Source organism: Lineus longissimus, chromosome 8 (assembly GCF_910592395.1).
Source record: "Lineus longissimus chromosome 8, tnLinLong1.2, whole genome shotgun sequence".
Classification (NCBI taxonomy): domain Eukaryota; kingdom Metazoa; phylum Nemertea; class Pilidiophora; order Heteronemertea; family Lineidae; genus Lineus; species Lineus longissimus.
Window position 1 is genome coordinate 2,633,582 of NC_088315.1, and position 21,232 is coordinate 2,654,813.

The 21,232-nt window shown below is 41.1% G+C and overlaps 1 protein-coding gene across 4 annotated transcripts; it reads right to left on the minus strand.

Moving 5' to 3' along the window:
* Window positions 1-23: 23 nt before the first annotated feature.
* Window positions 24-15,937, minus strand: LOC135492320 (homeobox protein aristaless-like 4). Of its 4 annotated transcripts, none has more exons than XM_064778713.1 (5): window positions 9,525-9,707; window positions 8,700-8,803; window positions 7,203-7,513; window positions 1,974-2,105; window positions 24-1,381 (listed from the first exon to the last, which is right to left on the minus strand). In XM_064778713.1, exons 2-5 carry the CDS (start codon window positions 8,773-8,775, stop codon window positions 962-964), a joined length of 939 nt encoding a protein of 312 aa, XP_064634783.1. In that variant the 5' UTR covers window positions 8,776-8,803; window positions 9,525-9,707; the 3' UTR covers window positions 24-961. The 4 variants fall into 4 exon arrangements, with proteins under 4 accessions (XP_064634783.1, XP_064634782.1, XP_064634781.1 ...); XM_064778712.1 differs by having other exon boundaries at window positions 8,700-8,847; XM_064778711.1 differs by lacking the exons at window positions 8,700-8,803; window positions 9,525-9,707 and adding an exon at window positions 14,746-15,937.
* Window positions 15,938-21,232: the final 5,295 nt, after the last annotated feature.

Here is a 21,232-nt window from a genome sequence, read left to right on the forward strand (position 1 = left end):
ACACAAGTAATAGATTTTATATATAGCATCAGTTACACTGTACATTTATTATTACCACCTATCAAAATACATACATTTGTAAAACATATTATAAACTATTCCGTTCGTCTTAAGCCTACCTCTTTTGGACATGGTTATGATAAAAATACTATTTTGAGTGATACATTATATCCGGATTTTGTGAGTTGTTCCAGAACTTACTATTGATATCCTGTGGGCCATGCTCGTTGAACAGACAAAGGAAATCAAGCCCGAATGACCGTGACAACATTTGATTCAGTTACGTCAGGCATGACAGATCATTGTTCTACACTCCAACCTGGATGGCCGTGAAAACGCTGCATAGAGGACCTTCTATTGTTTTCACACAACACATTGTATTATAGTTATTCATGTACAGTGTACATGCAGTAGATTAAATCATGAGCAAATTCGTGAATAGTTCAATTTTGATTTGATTGACAAATTGCGGGATCAATTTCAGACATGAATATTCGGTCACCACACAGATTTGGCCCAAATGCTGGGCTGCATGCGTGCGCATGCCGTGTGTACCACTGGTAGTGCGGTAGGTCAAAACAAAGTGAAAGCACCATTCTAAAAGTCTGAAGCTGCCAGAACCAAAGCAGGCCATCTATCTGGAAGACACTGGTATTTCTAAAGGCCAACTGATGTTTGTAAAATCATAACCTGCATTACCAAAACGCACACCCAATACGGACAGTCAGGTATCAAAATAATTTCTACTCTTATTACACCTCAAATTAGATTGAAGTGGGATGTCATTTGCTACAGATTGATATTTCATATCAACCCAAGTCTATATGGGTGCGACACATAAAAATAATTCATCTGCGTTTGCACATCTAAATTTCCATTTGAAGATATCCTATTCCCCAAATTTCCTCAAAAAACGAAGTTTTCATTATGTTCACCAAGTCTATTTGTTTCTATACACAAGTCATCGAAATTGCGGGCTCAAAACCCCTATGGCGGCACTATGTTCTCTAGCTTTCATACGCAGCGATGCTATACTCGAGCTCCGCCTATCAGTGTCCTCAACCACGCATGGCTCGGCGGCGTAAGTTGGCGCCGGATTTCCGGGTCTGTAGCTAAAAGTAGGCTGCGGCAGCGGCGGCGGCGGCTGCGTTGGCGGATTGGGAGGGATCATACTGGAGGTCATTCCGGAGGTCATTCCATTGGCTGCCGCCATGTTGGCCATGTTGGCCATGTTGGCCATGTTGGCCATGTTGGCCATGTTGGCTGTGATTTGGCCAATTTGGGCTAGGCCCATGAAAGTTGGGACGTTCGAATGTGGCGCCATGCAGGACTGTGAGGTAGTGTAAGGGACGGTGGACTTGTGGCCCCATGGAGATTGGATCTGAAAAAAGAGAAACAGGCGTATGTTAGCTCTACGCTTGATGATGAATGGTTTGATGCCGCCTTGTGGAAGGTTGGGCCGACAGGCTATTGATATAATCGGAAGCGTTTACGAATATATTTTGGCCAGAATATTGCCAGAAACATTTGAAATACCAACTAATTCTGACACGGAACAAAGAGAGATTACAGTACATGATTGGCTGATGATAAAGAGTTCAAATAGCGATTGGAAAGGTTGGTGATACACAGAGCATCACTATCCAACGGCGCCAATTCCTAAAATACAGTTCTCCCGCGGTATTCATGATGAGGACAGGGGTGATGGACACCTTTTGACGATAACAGCCTAATAGGCAGGACGGGGGTCTATCAAAAGGAACGATTGCACAAAATCGGTTAGTATGCCTACTGGAAGATTAGTGTCAATATAAAGGCTTTGCATGGGGATCAGGATGGTGGCGACCGGTAACAAAAGTTATGAATTTTCGAAGAGCCCGTGAGTGCAGCAAGGAGTCAAAGAACCTGCCACGGGATAGGTCCATACCTACTGGGGTCTATGCCAAATAAAATCGGCAAAGAAATGTTGATACCTGAGAATACGAACCAGGTCGGGGTGTGATCGGGATCTCATATCCTGGAGAACTTGACATGTGCCTCATCGACTGGAGTTGGCCGAACCGTTCCCTCTTGCGCCACTTCGCTCGTCTGTTTTGAAACCATACCTGAAAAAAACCCAGATTCGTTTTGAGTGTTGAAAGCAAGATGGTGGAGTGACGTTTTTCGAAAACTGAAGTTTGCACAGGCGTGCTTGGGAAAAATAACATTGGACGCCCCAGTCCAGCTTCTGTGATATCGTTGACAATAAAATTAACTCTGATTGGTCCCAAGAATCAGTCACTGGAAAATATCTTGACGTCCGGACAGAAAAAGCACCTTTTGGTCCTACTACTGTTTCGCGAGTGGCGAAGCTTTGGTCGCATATATGCTGATAACAGTTACAGTCAACTTTTTTGATTGGTTTACGAATGCAAGCCGCACGATTTGGAAGTAGCGAAGAAGACGGAAGAAGACGAATGCTTCTTTCTTTCAAAAATTTCTCATACACATGGAGGAGTTAGCCTCTCTTTTCATCAGTGCCATCTGTTGCAAAAACTAGTCTGTCTCCTCGAGTAACGACGGTAACGAAATATTGACGAAGAGACAACGGGATCAACCACATTTAAAAAGTCACGCCAACGGATACGGGATCGGGCCAATAACATGTTTTCAAGCAGCGCTCACGGCGCGCTCGGCCAGGCTTCATTCGCCATCATACGATTCATCTCTCGTCCTATCAGTTTGGCTACCCGGGCTTTAAAATCCAACTTGGAATTGTTGGCCATGCTTGGATTCTTTAATCAGCGTGAGGAAAACAAAGATCGGTAACATTAGCTTCTTGGGTAAACATTTGCTAGGAAGTTTCTTGCCTAATCATGCGAACATAATTGGCTAGAATTGCCCCCTCACGCCGGGTGCGCATTCGTATATTTCATTGTATCCGCGGGAGGCTGGCTGGAGCTCATGCGCTGAGCGTCTGAGATAACAATTTTAATGAAATTACGTACTGATACAGAAGCGAAGTGCTCGTTTTGATGTCAACTTCGCGGTGACAATGTTTGCTGACCAAGTGCTGCGTCTTGTCATTCAGGGTTGCATTTTGGTTCAATGGCTGGTTTACAGGAGTCCGATAAATATTAAAGCAATGTGGGGGACACGCAGTCCCTAAAGGCAATGTCTAGTCCCCCATTGTTATCTTCTTCAACTATGTTTAAAAATTACACTGTTTTCTGACTGGTATTTTCCTAAATCTGGCAAACCCATTTGGCGTGTTCCCTCGGCTAGACGATGTCAAGTCCCCTTGCTACGGGATGATGAAGTATGAAGTCAGGAACTGGGCATACGGGGTGGACGAACAAAACTCTGCTGACTAGCGATCGTCTTCAGCCCTTCTATCAACATCACATCACCAGACACAAGTTGTAGCATAGCAGGAGAACTTCTGGAGTTCAAGAAAGTAATGTATCCGTGGACCTACTGCAGTCTGATCGGACAACCCAGTCAAAGCTGAAAGTTTTCCTAAGGTTTTTAGTTCCATCGCTAATTAAACTTGTGAACACATGGGTGGAGGTTGCTTTCTGCTCCATTTGTTCGCCTTGGACACCCTACCGCTAGCTGCTAGCTCGGATGTTCCGAACTAATTTGAGATTGAACACTCTAGGTGTCCGAGGGATGCACCCGTGTTTTCCAGCTTGGTTCGACATAGGACAAATTGCTAATTTGCCCGAGAAATCTAATTATTGTGAAAGAAACAGAAAAGAGGATACATAGCCCATCCGAGACGCTGCGTTCTTTGATCGAGTTAGTTTGGAAGGCCAACGCACTGTATGTGTAACTAACATATTGATGCTACTGCTACTTTTGCTGTGGTATCAGTTTCAAAGTTAATTACAGCAGAATTGGCATCTTTCTTTGAGTTAATTATCTAATGAATTTTGTTAATTAACAAAGCAAGTCTGATTAGGAGGAGTCGTTTAGGTTACCCTTCGCTAATTCGGGGAACAAAGTTGATTAGTTAATCGATGGCACCTTTGTATTCAAACGTTAATTCGGAAAAATCCGTTAACTAAACATGGTCGTAAAAACTCGGAAAATGCGCGGAAAGTGCTGGTTTTTCATGTTAATGATTTGCCATTTCAAAAATATAGGTTGCTTCAAGTTATTTTCGATGTGTAGCGCCAGGAGCATAGCTTCATACTCTATACACATATCGCATTGCCTTTACGGCTCTGGGATGACTACACAGTGCCACTACACCCCTTGAAGGAGACAGATATAAAATGTTATTGTATGTACTTCCCAATCCAAAGGATGTGAAGGTTTTTTGTTTGCCTCTCACGGACTTATATAGATGCGTGTAGAAGTCCGATCCTTTCCTCTTTAGGTGAGTCAGATGCTGATGTATTTAGGAATAAAACATACAGAAGCCAATCGGACCTGCTTTGATCTGTCAGGGTCTAAGACATGGTAATTTCCTACGTTATTTAACATCTACATGAACACCTTACCATTTAAAATCGCACATTTGTTTAGGAATGCCTTTCAATAAATTGCATTCTGCAAACTCGAGTTTTCAATTACCGAACTCGGTCAGAGGTATCTCGAGAACTGTCAGCGTAGCACGATAAAGCTCCGCCCTATCTGGGTATGGAGCCAGAACCTTTCCTCTGAGGGATGAGGTATCTTATCAGCTTTCATCTCAGGATAAGGCAACGCACGTGTTTTTGATAAGAAGGCGCTAACTGTGCTGGCAATGGCAAGTGGCTGATGAAAGGAAAGGCATTGCAAAGTCAGCACTGAGGCTCTGAAGCCAACGGGAAGATACCTTCCCCGGTATCTTCCGAAAGCCGAGGGATTCGGCCCGTGTTGACTCCAGCTGGGTCATTGATGGGAGGATGGAGCGCTAAGACGGGACCCCGGGATGCGTTACTCTTGTAACATAAAGTTAATTGGAAGGTCAATGGAAACAAAACATTCCGATTTCACGAAGACGAAGCTTTTAGTTCTGGAAAATGTGTTTGTATTGCATGTTGTAAATCACGGTTTGTAGCCCAAGGAAATTCCTTCATACGTGAAGTTACTACCAAAATCCAAAGGGGGATGAGAAATATTATTCTGCCCACATGGCATTGTTGAAAGGACCCTAAGTTCAAGCCCAACATGGCAGCATATAATACTTCTCTCCTCGGGCTGTCTAAATCTGCATATTTAATGACCGAAAAACTTGTTTTTACCGTGTCTTTCAGAAGCTAAGTAACTTGCAGTAGAAAGAATGCGGAATGCAGCAGGTTGCAAAATGCAGCTCCAACCCCGAGGACTAGCGGGCAGCAATAGACTTCTAATAAGCGACAGACTCCTCTCAGTACAACCAAAAGTAGAAAACGGCTGCTTTAATTGAAGCCACTCAAAATCAGTTATCGGGTCGAGAAAATCGAATTAGTCCGCGTAATCAGTTTGTAGTGATTTTAGATTAAGCGCCGAAGTACCTTTGGTAAATCAAGTTAGAGCTGCAAGTGGCACCTTTGGTAAATCGAGTTAGAGTTGCAAGTGGTCTTTATGATGGTGTCATGTGAGTTCCCTTTTTCGAACCAGATTGTCTACCATTGTCTAGTATCTAATATCTGTTCAGAATAGATGGACTTGAATTTCGTTCTTTGGCTATAGATTGTTACACCTTGAAGGTATATGGCCAGAGTCCTCTATTAAAACATGTGTACATTACGTGTACATTGTTGTGCATAAGTTTTGGTAAAAAAAGTACTCATTAGACCAATCAATCTGCACAAAATTTTATATGTGTCAAGAAGAACCCTTTGCCAATAGCATAATAAAGTTTAAAAACATTCCAATACCGATTGCCTCAGAAAAAGAGATTTCCGTACACCATATCCATCAAAACGTCACTGGCGCATTGATATGGCCCTGTCAAAGTATAAGTTCTAAACTGACCAGTGAGACCACATTTTCTTAAATATATTATCAAAAAGCATATTTCTGTGATGGCCTGACTCTGTAGATTAAGAATCAACCACAGATTGAGAATTAATTCCACTTTGGTCCATCCCAGCCATGTATTTACCACAACTTGACATTTTGATAATGGCTAGAAACACCGGTATATGTTCGTTGTATCAAAGTTAAATCTCCCTGTGCACAAAATAGAAGCATAAGAAGCTTTTTATGGTGACCAAAATAACTTTAAGTTAAGTAAAATGAAGTCTCTAGGCTTTAGTTTTCAACACAAACCACGGGCAATCTATCATTGCAATGCTAGCGCTGACGGACGGCGAAGGTTTACTTTGCCATCCCCGCCACATCATTTGAAGAAATTCCCAGATTCTAAGGTTTCAGCGAATACATCACGTCAATGGCTGTGCTACAGTTAAACAGGAACAACCAGGTGCGAATGGTTTTTAAAATGGCCAAGTGGAAAACGAATAGGATTAGTTACCAAGATTTGTTTTCTCGTTAGTACGCTTTGATTAGATTTATGTTGTCAGATTCAGGCGGCCATGCTTGTTGCAGATGGAGCCAATGCGGCGTTTAATGCGGACAGCAGGGGCGCCACCATCGTTGTGATCGCTGGTGGTGTCGGCCATGTTTTTCTACAAAATTTCATTGAGGAATTCATAAAAAGCCACTTTGAAATGCTAAGGCTGGTTGGCTTTCGCAAATCGTGTATGATGAGCATACTAGTATTTTCCTATTCGTGTTGGAATCTCGCTTTTGAAGTCTACTTGAAAGCTAGAGAATTTCAGTGGATCAATTCGTCAAACTAACAAGTTTGGGCCAATTAAGGACATAAAAACGCCAAGTGGCTTTCTCGTGTTGTATAAAGGACTGATACAGCCCGGGAATACACCGAGGACAAGAATGAAGGAGGTTTTGCGTCTCTATAAGAATTAAAATGATTAAGTGATTTACGATTTGTTCCTTACCAATTTGACATTTTATGGTGTCAGTACACCTGGCGGGGAACCACGAATTTTTCACCATGCGTCATGTTAAGCTGTGGTGATGACGCCCAAAGCGGAACCAACATCTGGATCCATGACAGGTGTAAATCATTTATGCTTCGTGAGTCAACTTCCTTCGATTGCCACATTCAAAGGCGGGAAACAAGCAGTAAAATACGTCTTTTCTCAACGGATTTTGATGTTGGCCCTCGTTTTTTCTTCACTTTTTCTCTGCAAAGGGCCTGATTTTACGAATGTCATTCTTACCTGAACCCTCGCTTCTGTAAGGTCACATCTGAGTGCTAATTGTTCGCGCGTATACACATCCGGGTAGTGCGTCTTCTGAAAAACACGTTCCATTTCCTCAAGTTGAAAACTAGTGAAAGTAGTCCGGTTACGCCTTTTCTTTCGTTGTATTACACAGTCTGTACACTTGTCACTTTCACTGACTTTATCATCATCCGCGTCTTGTTTATTCCCGCTGTCCGATAGTTCAGCTGTTGAGGAAGTTTCGTTAGACAGTGGGCTTTCGCATTCGGATTTTTCGGACATATGACGTGGCGTTTGGTTTTCAGTGCCTGCAATGACATGAAAATCACGACACATTATTAAACATAAAATATCGGGCTTCCACACCCTAAATCTGTTGCTTCTCCAAAGAGACGATGAAAAAAAGATCTTGTCTTTGAATCGGACGCTAGCTGGCGAATATCTGATCGTCGGATTTCAAAACTGTCAAAAGTAGATCTTTGTGTTGCCATTCTGAAGATGAAGAAAACATAAGCACGTTCATATCGAAGTATTTAACCTCCTTATCTCAATTTTCTGTTAAGTCATAAAAAGCTTTTAGTGCAATCCCAAAAATAAAAATTCCCACGAAACGATGAAACGATGCAAGGTTTAAATTCATGGCATTAATCGCCAAATTTACTTGACTGTGGTTATACATTGGAACTTTCTTGTAAGAAAATTATTTATTTTTGGACCAGTGAGTATCTTCCATCAGACATAACTTATTTCACACTGGCTATCTTAATATGTTGCATTTTGCAATCTAATAAAATCAACGCCTTTTATCTTGTTCAACGACTATCTTATGAAAACATCATTAAATAATAGACCTACATCAATAAAAATCAAATTATTAAACTAATTCTCATAATACGAATAATGAATAATAACAGATAAATCGGAAATTCATTACCGGTATATTATCATTAACATCCGATTTATTAGTTATTATTCTTTTAGTCGATTATGAGTCCCCTATATAAGGGTGGCGCGTGGTAACACCTCAAAAGGTTTACGAAAAGGCAGAGACTGTCGCATGCAATACGCGCTGCCGCAAGAAGTTGGATATGCTCTATGACGATATTCTTGTAAAGTGCGATGAACTATCAGTATAATATACTGTAGTTAAAGTTTTATCATGTCTTGATTTAAAAAATTCATTAGGTCTCAAGCAAAGAATAGATGCTAAGAACTGCCAAGGAATTGATAGAAAGCACTTTTTGATTGTGATAGCGCGGCAACATTGTTTCAAATTTCTTTTTATGTTTGAATTTTAAGTCACTTTAGGCTTGGCAAGTTCAGATCAGCAACTCAAATGGTTCTACGTGTCCTATAGTTCTTGGCATTTTATTTTTTGATTCACGTTCTTGGTCATTCAAATATATATGGAACCACGTCAGAGTCAGAGGAATCAGTTGGCGGAGTGTACAAAACTGTGTTCTATTCACCTAAAAGAGTAAAATAAGAACTTACCATAGAAGAATCCCATAATATCATCTTGGTTCATGCTTAAACAAGCTTTCATAACCGCATCCGCAATATCCCCCATCTTTGCCTTATAAAGTCATCAAAACCAACTCGACCAAACGAAGATACAAACTTATGTTGCACGAGAAAATTCCTACATAGAAAATGGCGAGTCACATTCAGATAGGCCTGGTACGTGATTCAAATCAGGTTGATCTTTATTAAAGGCGACGTGGACACAATTGTTTAACCGAATTTCTATCTGTTTACGAATATCACTGATATCAAAAACTATTTTTACTGATATATAAAATATATAAAATACTTCGTGTTTCTTTTGTAGTCGATCATGATAACTGAGAAGCTTGATGTCCAAGAGTTGCTTAGTTTATCTGATCTACCTTTAGAGGCGGAATTTTGATTTGTAAATAATACTGGTTTTCTTTGTGGATTGTTTTGTATAATTAGTTGGGCGTTGAAGATAGTGATGGAGACCCTATGACAGGACATCACGAAATACAATCAAAGAAAAAAATCAGAAAAGATTACATTAAAAACAGAAATGTAACAGTGTATTTTTGCCCCACCACTTTTTATCTGATGACAACAGGCGTCGTCACAAGGAAAAATCTAAGCACCCCTTAGTTTGTGTACCTTTCCACCTGGCGCGTGTAACGGCTCTTTGTGGAGCTATTATTTTGATGAAACTAAAATTTATCGCTATGACTAATGTCTATCTCTTGAAAGATTCTGTTATGACTGAGGCATTGCACTAAGAATTAGTGCATTGTATGTACATGTACAATAAAAGAACATAGTACATTGACTGACCGATTCGAAGAGAGTTCATCTCAACAGTTTTAAAGTCAAAGTTCCCGCCCATCAAAGACTGATGACTCCAAACACCAAAAATAATTTCAAAACACAAAATCAAAAACTTATCATCCATCTGAACCTTTCCATCAACATTATCCAGTGAAGATTTACATATCCGGACCATTGACTCACACACCGGATGGCTGAACGAAGAATCTGCTGTTCGAACATTTCATTTTTTCATTCTGACAATGTTTACAAATTTCCCATGACATAACTGAGGTCATCCACTGTTGTCAATTACTCCAGGCAAAGTCACCTTTTCTTCAATTATGAGTCCGCTGTTTAATTCTAACGCCGAACACATTTACCTAATTCGCTGCGGATGGTAAGACGAATTGCTGAACAAAAGACAATTAAACAAAGAATGAGCAGGAAATTTACTAATCTGTTGTTTCCTATAAAAAAGTCATGTTTGCTTCGCATTTTATTTGTTTTTTGAACTTTTAATTAATGTTTTAAGTGGCAACATGGGAAAATGTGCAAGTTTAGTTGCTAACGTATATAATTGCTGCAGGCAAATTGTTTCTTTTTGTGTCATAAAAAGCACGAATCGTTTCGTTGCTTTCAGAAGGTTTTTGTCTTTCAATAATAAAAATATTTGATAAAACTGACTTTCGCCTACTAGGTTCTCTCAAATCCTATAAAGCCACCTGCAAAGTAAAGTTATTCCGTGTACCCATGATTAAGTTAAGGGTGGCGATGCTGTTCGTTACCTTAACCATATTATCAAATTATTGAAACTTCTTCCAATTATTTTAGCTTTACCACCGGTGTATTTTCTAATAAGTTTATTAAGACACCTCATGATCTTCGGGCCAGTTAGCAGACGATACGTAACGCTCTTGATCAATGCATTGTATACGCAGTAATTACTTCTCCGTAGTGAATACGCAATAGTAATCAATTTTTTGCGCCATTGAATGTTTACAACAATGTGAACTGAGCCCTTTGTGTGACCAAGTATTAAGACTACTTTACATGTCAATGAACGAACCCTTTACAGGACTGACTTGGCCATAGTATTTTGTACTGGACGCATGTGTTCTTCGAGTCTCTCCTGCTTTGAAAAGCTCTGTACGTATCATACACATTTGGTGCAGTGACCATGATCAAATGTGTATGATACGTATAGTGGCTTTTTGAAGGAGGTGAAACTTGAAGAACATATGTGTTCAGTATACGATCCTATTGCCAAGTCCTATAAAAAGCCACTGTATGATTATAAATGTATCCTACACAATATCTATGTCTGGTAAGTGATTAGTGTTCCTTACACATGACAACGGAAATGACTGACGGTAAGTATGTATAGAACAACACCAGAAAGCCACATACACGGACGTGACTGACGGTAAGTATGTCTCGTACAACACCAGTATTAAGCCACATACATGACATACAGCACACGCACAAGAACACACAATCGGGGATGGTGAAGGTCAAGCTCCTAAAATGCTTTTATTTATTAACTAAACAAAACTTAACTACACAACACTAAACTTTCCCAAAACAGAAACTATACAGTTCGACTGTTAATTAGGACACAGGGGCGATATAACGGTGTGAATCTGGAGAGGAAATGGGGAATCCGACCCTCGAAATCAGGTAACTACACCGCGGCGGACCAGCGTAACGGCTGCAGAGAGGCCAGGTGCACGGAAGTTTACATTTTTTACTTCCTTTACTTGAAAATATCTCTGAAATTTAGGATACTATTTAGCGGGCTGGTAAATGGTTGCCATTTGTTGCTTTTCTGTAGGAGAACAGCTTCTCAGGGGTATTGGATTTAGGTACTGGGGTTGAGAAATCGATTGACCTTTCAAAGTTTGGGCAAAATTTTACAATATTATGGAATTTTTTATTTAGCTTAATTGGCCCACATATTATATGTTTAAGCCGAGTATTGTCGAGATTGTGATTCCGAGGGGAGGGGGCAAAATCCAATGTAGCCTTAAGGCCGATCTTTCATGATATGATATGGTATTCACTTACTGTGAATGACTACGTTCTTGTCCCCAGACTACCTACACACTTCAAGAAAGTTAAGGTCACAACTCAACAACGGCGATCTGGGATTTTCATTTCATTCAGCCATTTCTGCTGTCATGCATTTGACCTCAGAGGAAACCTTTAAGATCTGCCATCAGTGGAAAAACATTACTCTGTCACTTTGCTCCCGAGAAACGGCGGTCAGCCTGATGCACGAATGACAGTGGAGCGTGCAGATGGTCTGGGGGACTGGCGTGGCGTGATATGGGGTTTCCGAACAAGATACACCGAGGGATTTAGTCACTGTCGCCGAAAAACCCGCATGAAAGATACAGACACCGCTGTACGAGTCATATTGCCCGTCTCGGCAGGACGTTACGCACGGTAACCAAGCGTACAAAGTGCATTTGCCACGACCATGCGCCGATCTCGGCGAACCCCGCAGTGCTCCTGGGTTCGATTTCTCCCCACGTCGAGATTGTATATTTTCTAATTATATTCGCTCCGGGTTTGGTAGATTTTAACCGCGTGAGTGAAAAGGTGAAAGCGTATCTTATTTTGTATCAAAAAATAAGTAAGTAATTTACACTATTTTTGCACTTAATGCGAGGGAGCAACAGAGATTTGTACAAAGGCTATACGAATGCATACGGAAAACACTAATGAAGTGGAAACAGAGTTGCATTGGACTGAAAAATCTTGGTTGAAAAGAAGCTTCACTAGTACAATATTTTCTCTCAGTCGTTAAACTAAATTTCATGATTTAAAAGTTCGATGAAACTACCAACTACATTAGCAGTTCTACCAAGTCAAACACCTTACATTGCGTTGGATAAGAATTAGAGTAGTACGTTACACATAAACGTATTTCAAAGAAACCTGTAAAATATGTGTTTGTCCTAAGAAATAACTGATCCGAGTCAGTGCCTGCATAATCTTCAAAAGTATCCAGTTTCCAGGAACAGCTGATTAAATAATCATGTCATGCAGGTTAATCGTAATATACTATTTATTTGTTATCAAAATTGACATGTACTTCTGATGAAAAATAAACATGTTTCGGTACAATCATGGCGATCGCTAGCTTCTGTTCGTAAGTTGACGGAAAATGACCTGGAATGGGATCCGCTATCACTGTTAATGTTATTACAGACCTGTAATAGTATTAATTGATTTCATTAATTATAATTACCAGGTGAATATACACTTCTAACTTCCTTACCAACACAGAAACTCGTGTCGTATCATAACTATGTTATTTTCTAATTTGAGGTGTCGAGTCCAACGCTATCCAACTGTGTTTGCTGCGCTATACACCAAAGTCCAGAATTTTTGTTGCGGTTTCGGGTACCGATAGACTGTCCATTGATGTCACTTCGTAACAAGGTGACAGGAGTGAAACAGCGACAACGCAGGCAGACGAGTGAATATCATACTTGGGCAAAATCCTTCGGACACTAACACCATCGTCAACACCGTCATCTTTGCCGAGGGAAATTATATTCACTTTATAGATAAAGGATAGTTTCTAAACATCCCGAAGAAGACAATTAAAAATATTTTTTAGCCATCCAAAAATCGACCGACGAACAGAGATTCCGTCGTAATGTTTCAATTTCCATTCATCCAAACCTGGTCTTCTGAGGATAAAGTCACGACCAGGATACCGGGATAATACTGCTTAAAACAACCCTCACTTGTCTGATGTTTGCAGGACGGTCTGTGAACTGAGGACGGCGAATGACTGGAACATCATTCTAGCTTCGATCCCATGACATTTTTTCTTTGCAGTGTTGTTTCACCTGACAAACCGGCTTAACTGGGACATTCCCCGATCACCTGCCTTCGACTGGTCATTCGATCTGCCACTAAAAAGTGACATGTACCAACTGTACCCACTGGCCGTCACCTTTTTTACTCAAAGGTGACATTATCTCGTGAGAAATATAGCAGACGTCCACTGACATGAGTGAAGGATACCTCAGTCAAGTCATCAAGAGATGGGAAGAATTCAAATCAGTCGAAATCCATTATAGGAGATAGAAAACTCCAAAACGCAAACACAGTCTCCGCGAGGCCAGTTTCAGAAAATGGACTTCAGTTTTATCGAACCCGAATATAAGGCCGCGATTATTCACATGCACATGTAATGTGTCACTCTTCACTTTTCAAGCGTGACATGAAGAATGAACATGTCATTTCCAAAGAGCGGGCTACATATGATTCACTATGTCACTTTTCACCTTCACGTCGTGTTTTCAAGCCTAAGTCAGTTACATGTAACTCGTGACAAATGAAACATGACAAGTGACAACGTGAATCCTATCTAACTCCGGCCTAATTGGTGTTGACAAGGCAAGAAGTCACCGCCGGTCAAGCCAGACCCAAACCGCTTATCTGACACTTGTCCATTTCAATTAGGAACTCCTCAAGGAATCTGAAGATAAATTATTGGATAAGCAGTTTGACTTCGACAGCTTTGAGACACCAAGCTTAACTTTGCGGCGAATTTTAGCAAATCGGTCGTCCGTATTTTGTCAATGTATGTATGTATGTCGGCAGATTTTCTGGGCATAAAGCTCTCATGAATGCAATCTGCAGCATATTCTCATTGAGTCTTCTGTCTGATGGAGGAAAGGCCGCAATGATTGATCCCCTACAACACCTTTGGTCGTGTTATTGGTATTACTAATAGCTCAACAAGGTCTTCACCGTGACAAATATTTGTAAACTTACATCCGCGGGTGTGAAATTCGTAATTGTTTGCACCTTGCCTCCCGATAAATGTTTGTTGTTTGGGTTGTAGAATCAACTCGACTAGGAATATATTCGGACTTTGCTACAGCAATATTTGTTTTATGGAATCGGCGTATTACAACTACCGTATAAACTTTGATAGAATCGTCATCTCGTGAGGGCGTGCGGCAAAGGATTAGAAAATATGACCACGATAATTTTTTATTCCACGATTTGGGGGAATCATTGAGTAATGTAACCGTTGCCCGGATTTTAAAATGAAATTAACTTATGTCGTCCACAACTTATATCGGCTACCAATCTGAATGAAGCGTACAATGTATGGCGGTCGAGGGAGGGCATGCCAAAAATTGCCTCAATTTATCATGGCCTCTAAAATTGACTGTGATTTATTCTAAAAAAGAGAGGGAAAACAGAATTTACTTACCCTGTCCATTTTGCATTAACGACGTTTTTCGGCCGAGAATTTCATCGATAGAATGTTGGCTGATGGGTGGCTGGGGAGCTCGAGAGTTACCAACCATGAGTCCGTTGTCCAGGCAACCTCGGAGTGGGTCCGCACTCCGCGGGTCTTGCGCAAACTCCTTCTCCTGTTTGATATAAAATGGCCCTGCCGTAGTCATGACGACAAAGTATGTAAAAGTCTGGAAAATTGTCAAAATCTTCAAAATCACGAAAAGCTAACTTCAGCTTTAATGCATGGGTTTTCAGCAGTATAAAATCCAGTTGCAGTCTGTCGAAATTATAAATGGCTGCAGAAATTGATCAAAAGTATGCTGGCTCTAAAATTGTCAAATATCGTTAATATCAGTAATAGTTCAACTTGCATAGGGATTAGCAGTAAGTATCCATGTATATGAAAAATTATAAAATTCTGAAGAAATTGAGAAAAGTTAGGATTCAAAGTCCTCAGCAGTAGCAGATTTGTTCCGTTGGCGATGACATTACGAATTAAAGTTTGATCTGTGAATTAAAGTTATTTCCACTTTCGCTCTGTTTTCTTCACTCGACCGTATTCCGTACCAGCGATTACAGCAAGCGTGAAGAGAAAATCGAAACCGACTATGTTTACTTAATTTTTTCCCTGATGATAATCCGATTACGGCAAATTGGTAAATTTAATAAAGGTCTGCTCCAGTAGTGGATGGTAGGCACAGATAGGTTATCAATTCGGGTAAGAGTTTCGCAGCTTCCTATGATTCTATTGGGTGAAGCAACAGATAAACAGATCGAATGCTTTAATTGAATGCTCTGTCCTTCGATTACTGTTCGGGAGATTGTGCGATTGGATAATGACCTCTGAAATTGCCAGCAGAGGTTTTTATTCCGGATAGGTAGTGCTGCTACGCAGAGATTCTGCCGTACCGGCAAGGTAAACCAGGTTGGAATATGGACCTGCGGTCTCCCCGGGTCGCGATTGGCCTTCTGATCAGTCGCCCAGATGCTATTGACGTCCCACGTGTGTCCTGTCAGCACCTCTCAGAACAGATCTGTCACCTATGCAACATTTACTCGCCAGTCTCTGATACTTCCCGGCACTCTTGCCAACTTACATTGAACATGGTACCAGTTAATTTCCCACTAATGCGTAGCAAATCTCGGGTTCCTCCGCCAGCAAATTCGACTCCTCACCGCTCCGGTAACAGGGTATCGCATTTTCACCAGCCAATTGTTTCTCCGCATCAACAACAGGAATAATGTATGCGAGTTTCCTCTGTCTTAACTGACAGCTCACCTTATATGAAATGGTAGAAAAAGTGAAGTCTGCTGATTCGCCACTAATACTAACAACAAACTCATGAAAAGTCTTTTTGAACAATGCTGTTATAACAACTACATTGTACATGTATACCGCATCATGTGCTTCTGTTAATTTTTTTTCAGTTTCAGTTATAGGCCAATGACTTTTTAATTCCATTATTTTTTTTTCACGAATTCTAATTATATGCATATTTTGATGATCACGAAAAATGCATGCTTTTTCTAAATATTTTCAGAACAACGGGTGTTTGCTGAAAATTATTCGGCTTCAGAAAAAAAATAATGAACTGGTTTATTTGAGGGTTGACCGTTAGAAATTGGTCTAAGCTGGAAAAAAGTCAGAATTAGATGGCGGAGAAAGTAACACTGCAGACGACCCCATATTTTTTTGTCTACGACTGTCAGGCAGGACTGAAAACAAGATGGATGACGTAGCATACTCCTGTCAGTATCCCTGATATATGGCTACACGTTGCTCTTTCTAGACAGGCAAACTGATTATGTTACTTACTTAATTAAGATATGCGGGTAAGACAACACCGAAATAAGTACATGGCGCATAAACTTGTAACTTTTCCCGGAGAGCAATACTGCTTACATTCTGTAGAAGAGTGAGTAATCCCCTAATTTTGTAAATTTGCTCAAACGAAGGAGTCGGTATCCAGTTGCAGATCCGCTGAAAGGAATCCTCTTGTAACAAATGTAAAGAACAACAAATGGCAATAAGGTTTAAAGTACGTTGTTTAATGCCTCCCGAAAGGTAGGCCCGTCTCTCGCGATTTGTTGCAAGAAATGTCGGCAGACTGCATTGTTAAGTCAATTAGATGCCGATTACTGAAATTCAATTTAATAATTTTGTCTGTCAAACAGAATTTGGCGTTAATTCGGAACACTTTGGAAAAAGATTCGCTGATGCAGGCTTCTTGACGGTTAAGACAAGCACCGATTGTTCTGTTTCGCTCATTGCATGTGGTGATTTACTTTTAACAACAGAACATCCAGAATATCCCAGCGTTTGGCAACGAATGTGTAGGCCTGCAGACGGTATAAATGTACAGGAATCCTGCCCTTTTGACTCGTGATGACAGGCAGGGTTCCGTGATAGCACAGTCCGAGGGCTGGAGTTGTATGGGATTCACGTTGACTTGCCACGAGTTAAAAACGTGGCGTGTGGATGAAAGGTGACATCGTGAATCGTATGTAGCCCGCTCTTCGGAAATGACTTGTTCGTTTATCATGTCACGCAGGGAACAATGACACGTTACATGTAAAACGTGAACTTTATATATAAATCGCGGCCAAGTACGTTGTTCGAAATCGAAATATGAAATCAGTCGTAGTGAAGTTATTATGTATGGTATTCATATTGGTTAAAACTTGTTACACGTATTTATAGTATTTTATATCTGACTCACACCGGTGTGACAGCGGATATAGTCCCCCTGGAGTCATAGTCCGGTAGCATTGTATTTGACCAATTAAGCAGCATGATCTATTGTACCGCTAACCCTAACCAAAACATTTAGCAATGCGGGCTATTGTTACACGGACTATCAGCCCTAGGACTACTATCCCCGCCACACCGGCATTGCTAGATTTATATTCAGTGCGCATCGAGGGCTGATCTCTTCGTTTCTCTTGCAACGTCGAAAAAACTTTTTAAAGAATGAACATTTTCTCACAACGTTCTTACTTCAAACTTGTACTAATCCCCGATGAATCACATGAATAAGCAATTAGTCAATTCCGCCACTAGTTAGGCCTACTTCACTCGTAAAGAATTTGAAGAATTTCGCAACTCTGCAACTTTCTGCGCCATGACGCATCTGCCACATTGAGTACATTGTTTATGTACAGTTAGCTTCACCCATTCCGCATCAGTTACGCACAGATTAATATGTAAAATATGTACAGTTGAATATGGTAAAAGTAGGATGGGATGGACCGTAGTCCAATGTGCCCCATTACCATAGCTACAATGCGTTTACCTGTTGTTCGCTAACCTGACTATGTCAAAGCTGCATCTGTCTCCAAACATTCAAGATAGAATCTCGCGCTATAAAAAACCCCGACAACTTCAAACCTTAAATGAAAGAAATCATTCGAGGGTCAATGCATGTACTTCCATATGTTGTTGATATACATATCATGAATCGAGAATTTTCAAAGTTTATTTACAAATATGGCATATCGGCCTTCAGAGAATGAGTGTGGAATTTCGTTTGGGCCAGTTAGCCTTATCGTTTGTTCAGGCATGGCTGGTCCAGTTTGTTGTTGATACTGACTCCACTGTCCAAACCGAATTACTTGATATTCACTTTTAGCCACTTTTACCAACACGTTTGTTTTAGATTCTTTCTGACACAATTGCCGGAATAAAGCGAAAAAATTTATGGTCCCTTTATGAAGAAGATGACTGATGCGACGTTTGAGACGCACGCACCAGACTTCACAGCCTTTCAATCATTGTGAACTACCCAAAGGTCACCCTACAACATGAGACCTTTTTGTTAAATGTTTAGCATTAATTGGGACAGTGTGCTTCTCAACGTTGCCGGGTGACTGAACCGATGTGAAAACAATTAGCAAGTTTTTTGTCAGGTCGAGTTTTTTTGTTTGTTTCATTCTGAGTGTAACATCTGGTGACATTATGGTCTGTAGCTAACCCGAGTTGTCTGTTTCATCGGTTGAGTGATGGTCTGCAGACGGATGAGGGCGCGTGCCTGGGCGACACAGCCAGGTTTGCGGACATTTAAGGTCATTGTTTACAATGTTTCGAAAGAATGATCACCGCGTCCTCGTTATAAAGCAGTGCCGTAACTGAATGTGGCGGTGTAAGGGGGCAAATCCCCCCCAAAAAACCCACCGAAAACGTGGAGAATTTGGCCAATTTTAAGACTGGTGGAGGACAAAGGTTACAGGTGTTTTGTCAACTCCCTCATGACCGAGCTAGCTGGGTGCCTGTATGGCTAATACTTTCCAATTAGTAAAACCGGTTTTGATATTCAATTGAAATATCTTCAAAGAGTTTGTTGATATATTTATTCATTATTGTTTCGATGAATCTGGCATGTCTGACTACGACCTGGCATCTGCAGTGGAGACGAGGGTACGCTATCCGAAATCGTTGACATATTTATCGTGTTTGATTTTGAAGGCCAGTGCTAATGAAAACAGCACGGGATATCAAGTCAAACTTGCCAAACCACGAACAAGAAATGAGAAAGCCACTTGCCTCGGCCGACAAACTCAACAAAGAAGGTTGAGCTGAGATAATTGGCATTCAAGAAAGACTGGAGAACCGGAGAATTCCTCGCTCCGCGTCTAAGACAGCGGGTGTGGAGCCAACCTCAGCGCGACCCGAGGCTCCTTCACTGATAGGCATTTTGAGATGCGCACTAGGGTTACAATCCTTTCATCCCCGTAATTACATTACCCCACTTAGTAAACAGTGTACATTAATCATAATTTGATTATATTGAGCTGATTTGTGATCCTATGATACCGGTTTTGTTTTCGCTATTTCGTTTACCCCTTTCGAGGCCAACACGTTCAAAACGAAAATCAATTCTACGGTGCTTACGCCGAGGTGAAACCCACACCTTGGCACACTCTTTCGAATCGACATGTGTCGTGCATTCTCTGCCAAGCACGTCCGACTTGGCCAGGCGCATCGGAAAGAACCAAGCCAACAAGGTTAAGCGACCGCAGCAGCCAAGCCATGGAATAGACTTCCAATAACTCTTCAGGAAATCAAGTCCGAGGACACGTGAAGGAATATTTGAAAACCTAGCTTTTCTGCACAGAAGACCGATTAACAATTGCAATCATTATGTTGTCATGGCTACGTCGCAGGTCGCAGCGATGCCGCTCGAGCCTGAAGCGTCCCAAGAGCGCAATAGTGAGGGATGGACACTAATCTTAGCTACACGCACACCTGTTTTCTACCTGACGGCTCAGTAAGCCACGGAGTTTGAAATTTCATCCCTGTGCTTTTAGAGCTTTTTCCTCCTCCAGGCAACAGCCGTGAAGACATGACGCAAAGTCAATAAAATCTGTGGCATTCTGTCTCCCAATAGACTTTACAAAATGTTCAAGGTAGGACCATACCAGGGTACTTTAACCAATTAGAAGAAAAACCTATGGTGTCCGACCGGTATATGCGTGCCTGCTTCCCCCGTTGATCAGCGGACCTATTCCCGTGAAACCTTTCCATGGACGATCGCTTAAAACCATGCGAAATCATCGCTTGAACTTTTCAAATAAACTTCGATGGGAACTTTTTATGTTGACTGATACCGATAAATAAACATTTGATTCTACCTCTGGATACAAAATCCGGCCTTTCTGTTCTGTTTATTGGGTTTGTCTACCAATTCAAACTGAAATACTACCTAATGTTTAGAGACAACAAATCTTGTTCTTGTTACCAGAAATTTACACGGAACTAGTTGTTTGTATTCGCATCATAATTAGCCAGAGTCAGATTTGCTATGGTGGGCAACCAACTGGTTTTTGGCGAGGATGTCTAGAGAAAACCTGGGGTCCATACACACAGCCTGCTGTGGCGTAGCTTTGAATTTGTTTTTCTCCTTTAATTGTTGATTAAAATCAACATATCTGCTGCTCATGATTGCCTGAGAAGATCTTGTGCATTCTCCACACAGACATGACAGACATGATATTCAGGCAAATTCTGAACGTCGACGTCAACATTTGATTTCAGTAAAGGCCATTCGAGAGGAGGATGTGTCCTGTGTTTTAAAGACGTCACTTCTTTCTGAGTATTCCTCGTCTTCCCTGGGCCATTGCAGGAGATATTAGGTATGGATGAGGGCACCGGAAACGCTCAGTGGCGACACCTTCGGTCTTTCCATCTTACCTTTTGTTCGATATGAAACCTCGAGTCGTCTGCGTGACGCTAGCCATATAAGTTATTTAAAACTATATTCTATAACAGTCTCAGGCATGTGGTTGATCAGGGGATTCGCACGGGCACTGTAAGTATACGTACTGGGCACACGCATATAATTTACAGGTTCAAAATCCCCTGCTACAGCAGGCATTTGACATGTTGTCACGTGTAATTGAAGTTTATTTTCCCGTGGCTGTTTATCGTGGTATCAAGTGGTAGGATTGATGTATTCTAGCCC

Coding starts and splice junctions, on each gene's coding strand:
- LOC135492320 (XM_064778711.1), bottom strand. CDS start 14,941: ATGACTACGGCAGGGCCATTTTATATCAAACAGGAGAAGGAGTTTGCG. Junction 2,106..7,202: donor TTACAGAAGCGAGGGTTCAG/GTAAGAATGACA, acceptor GGTTTTTTTCAG/GTATGGTTTCAAAACAGACG. Junction 1,382..1,973: donor GACCTGGTTCGTATTCTCAG/GTATCAACATTT, acceptor CTCTTTTTTCAG/ATCCAATCTCCATGGGGCCA.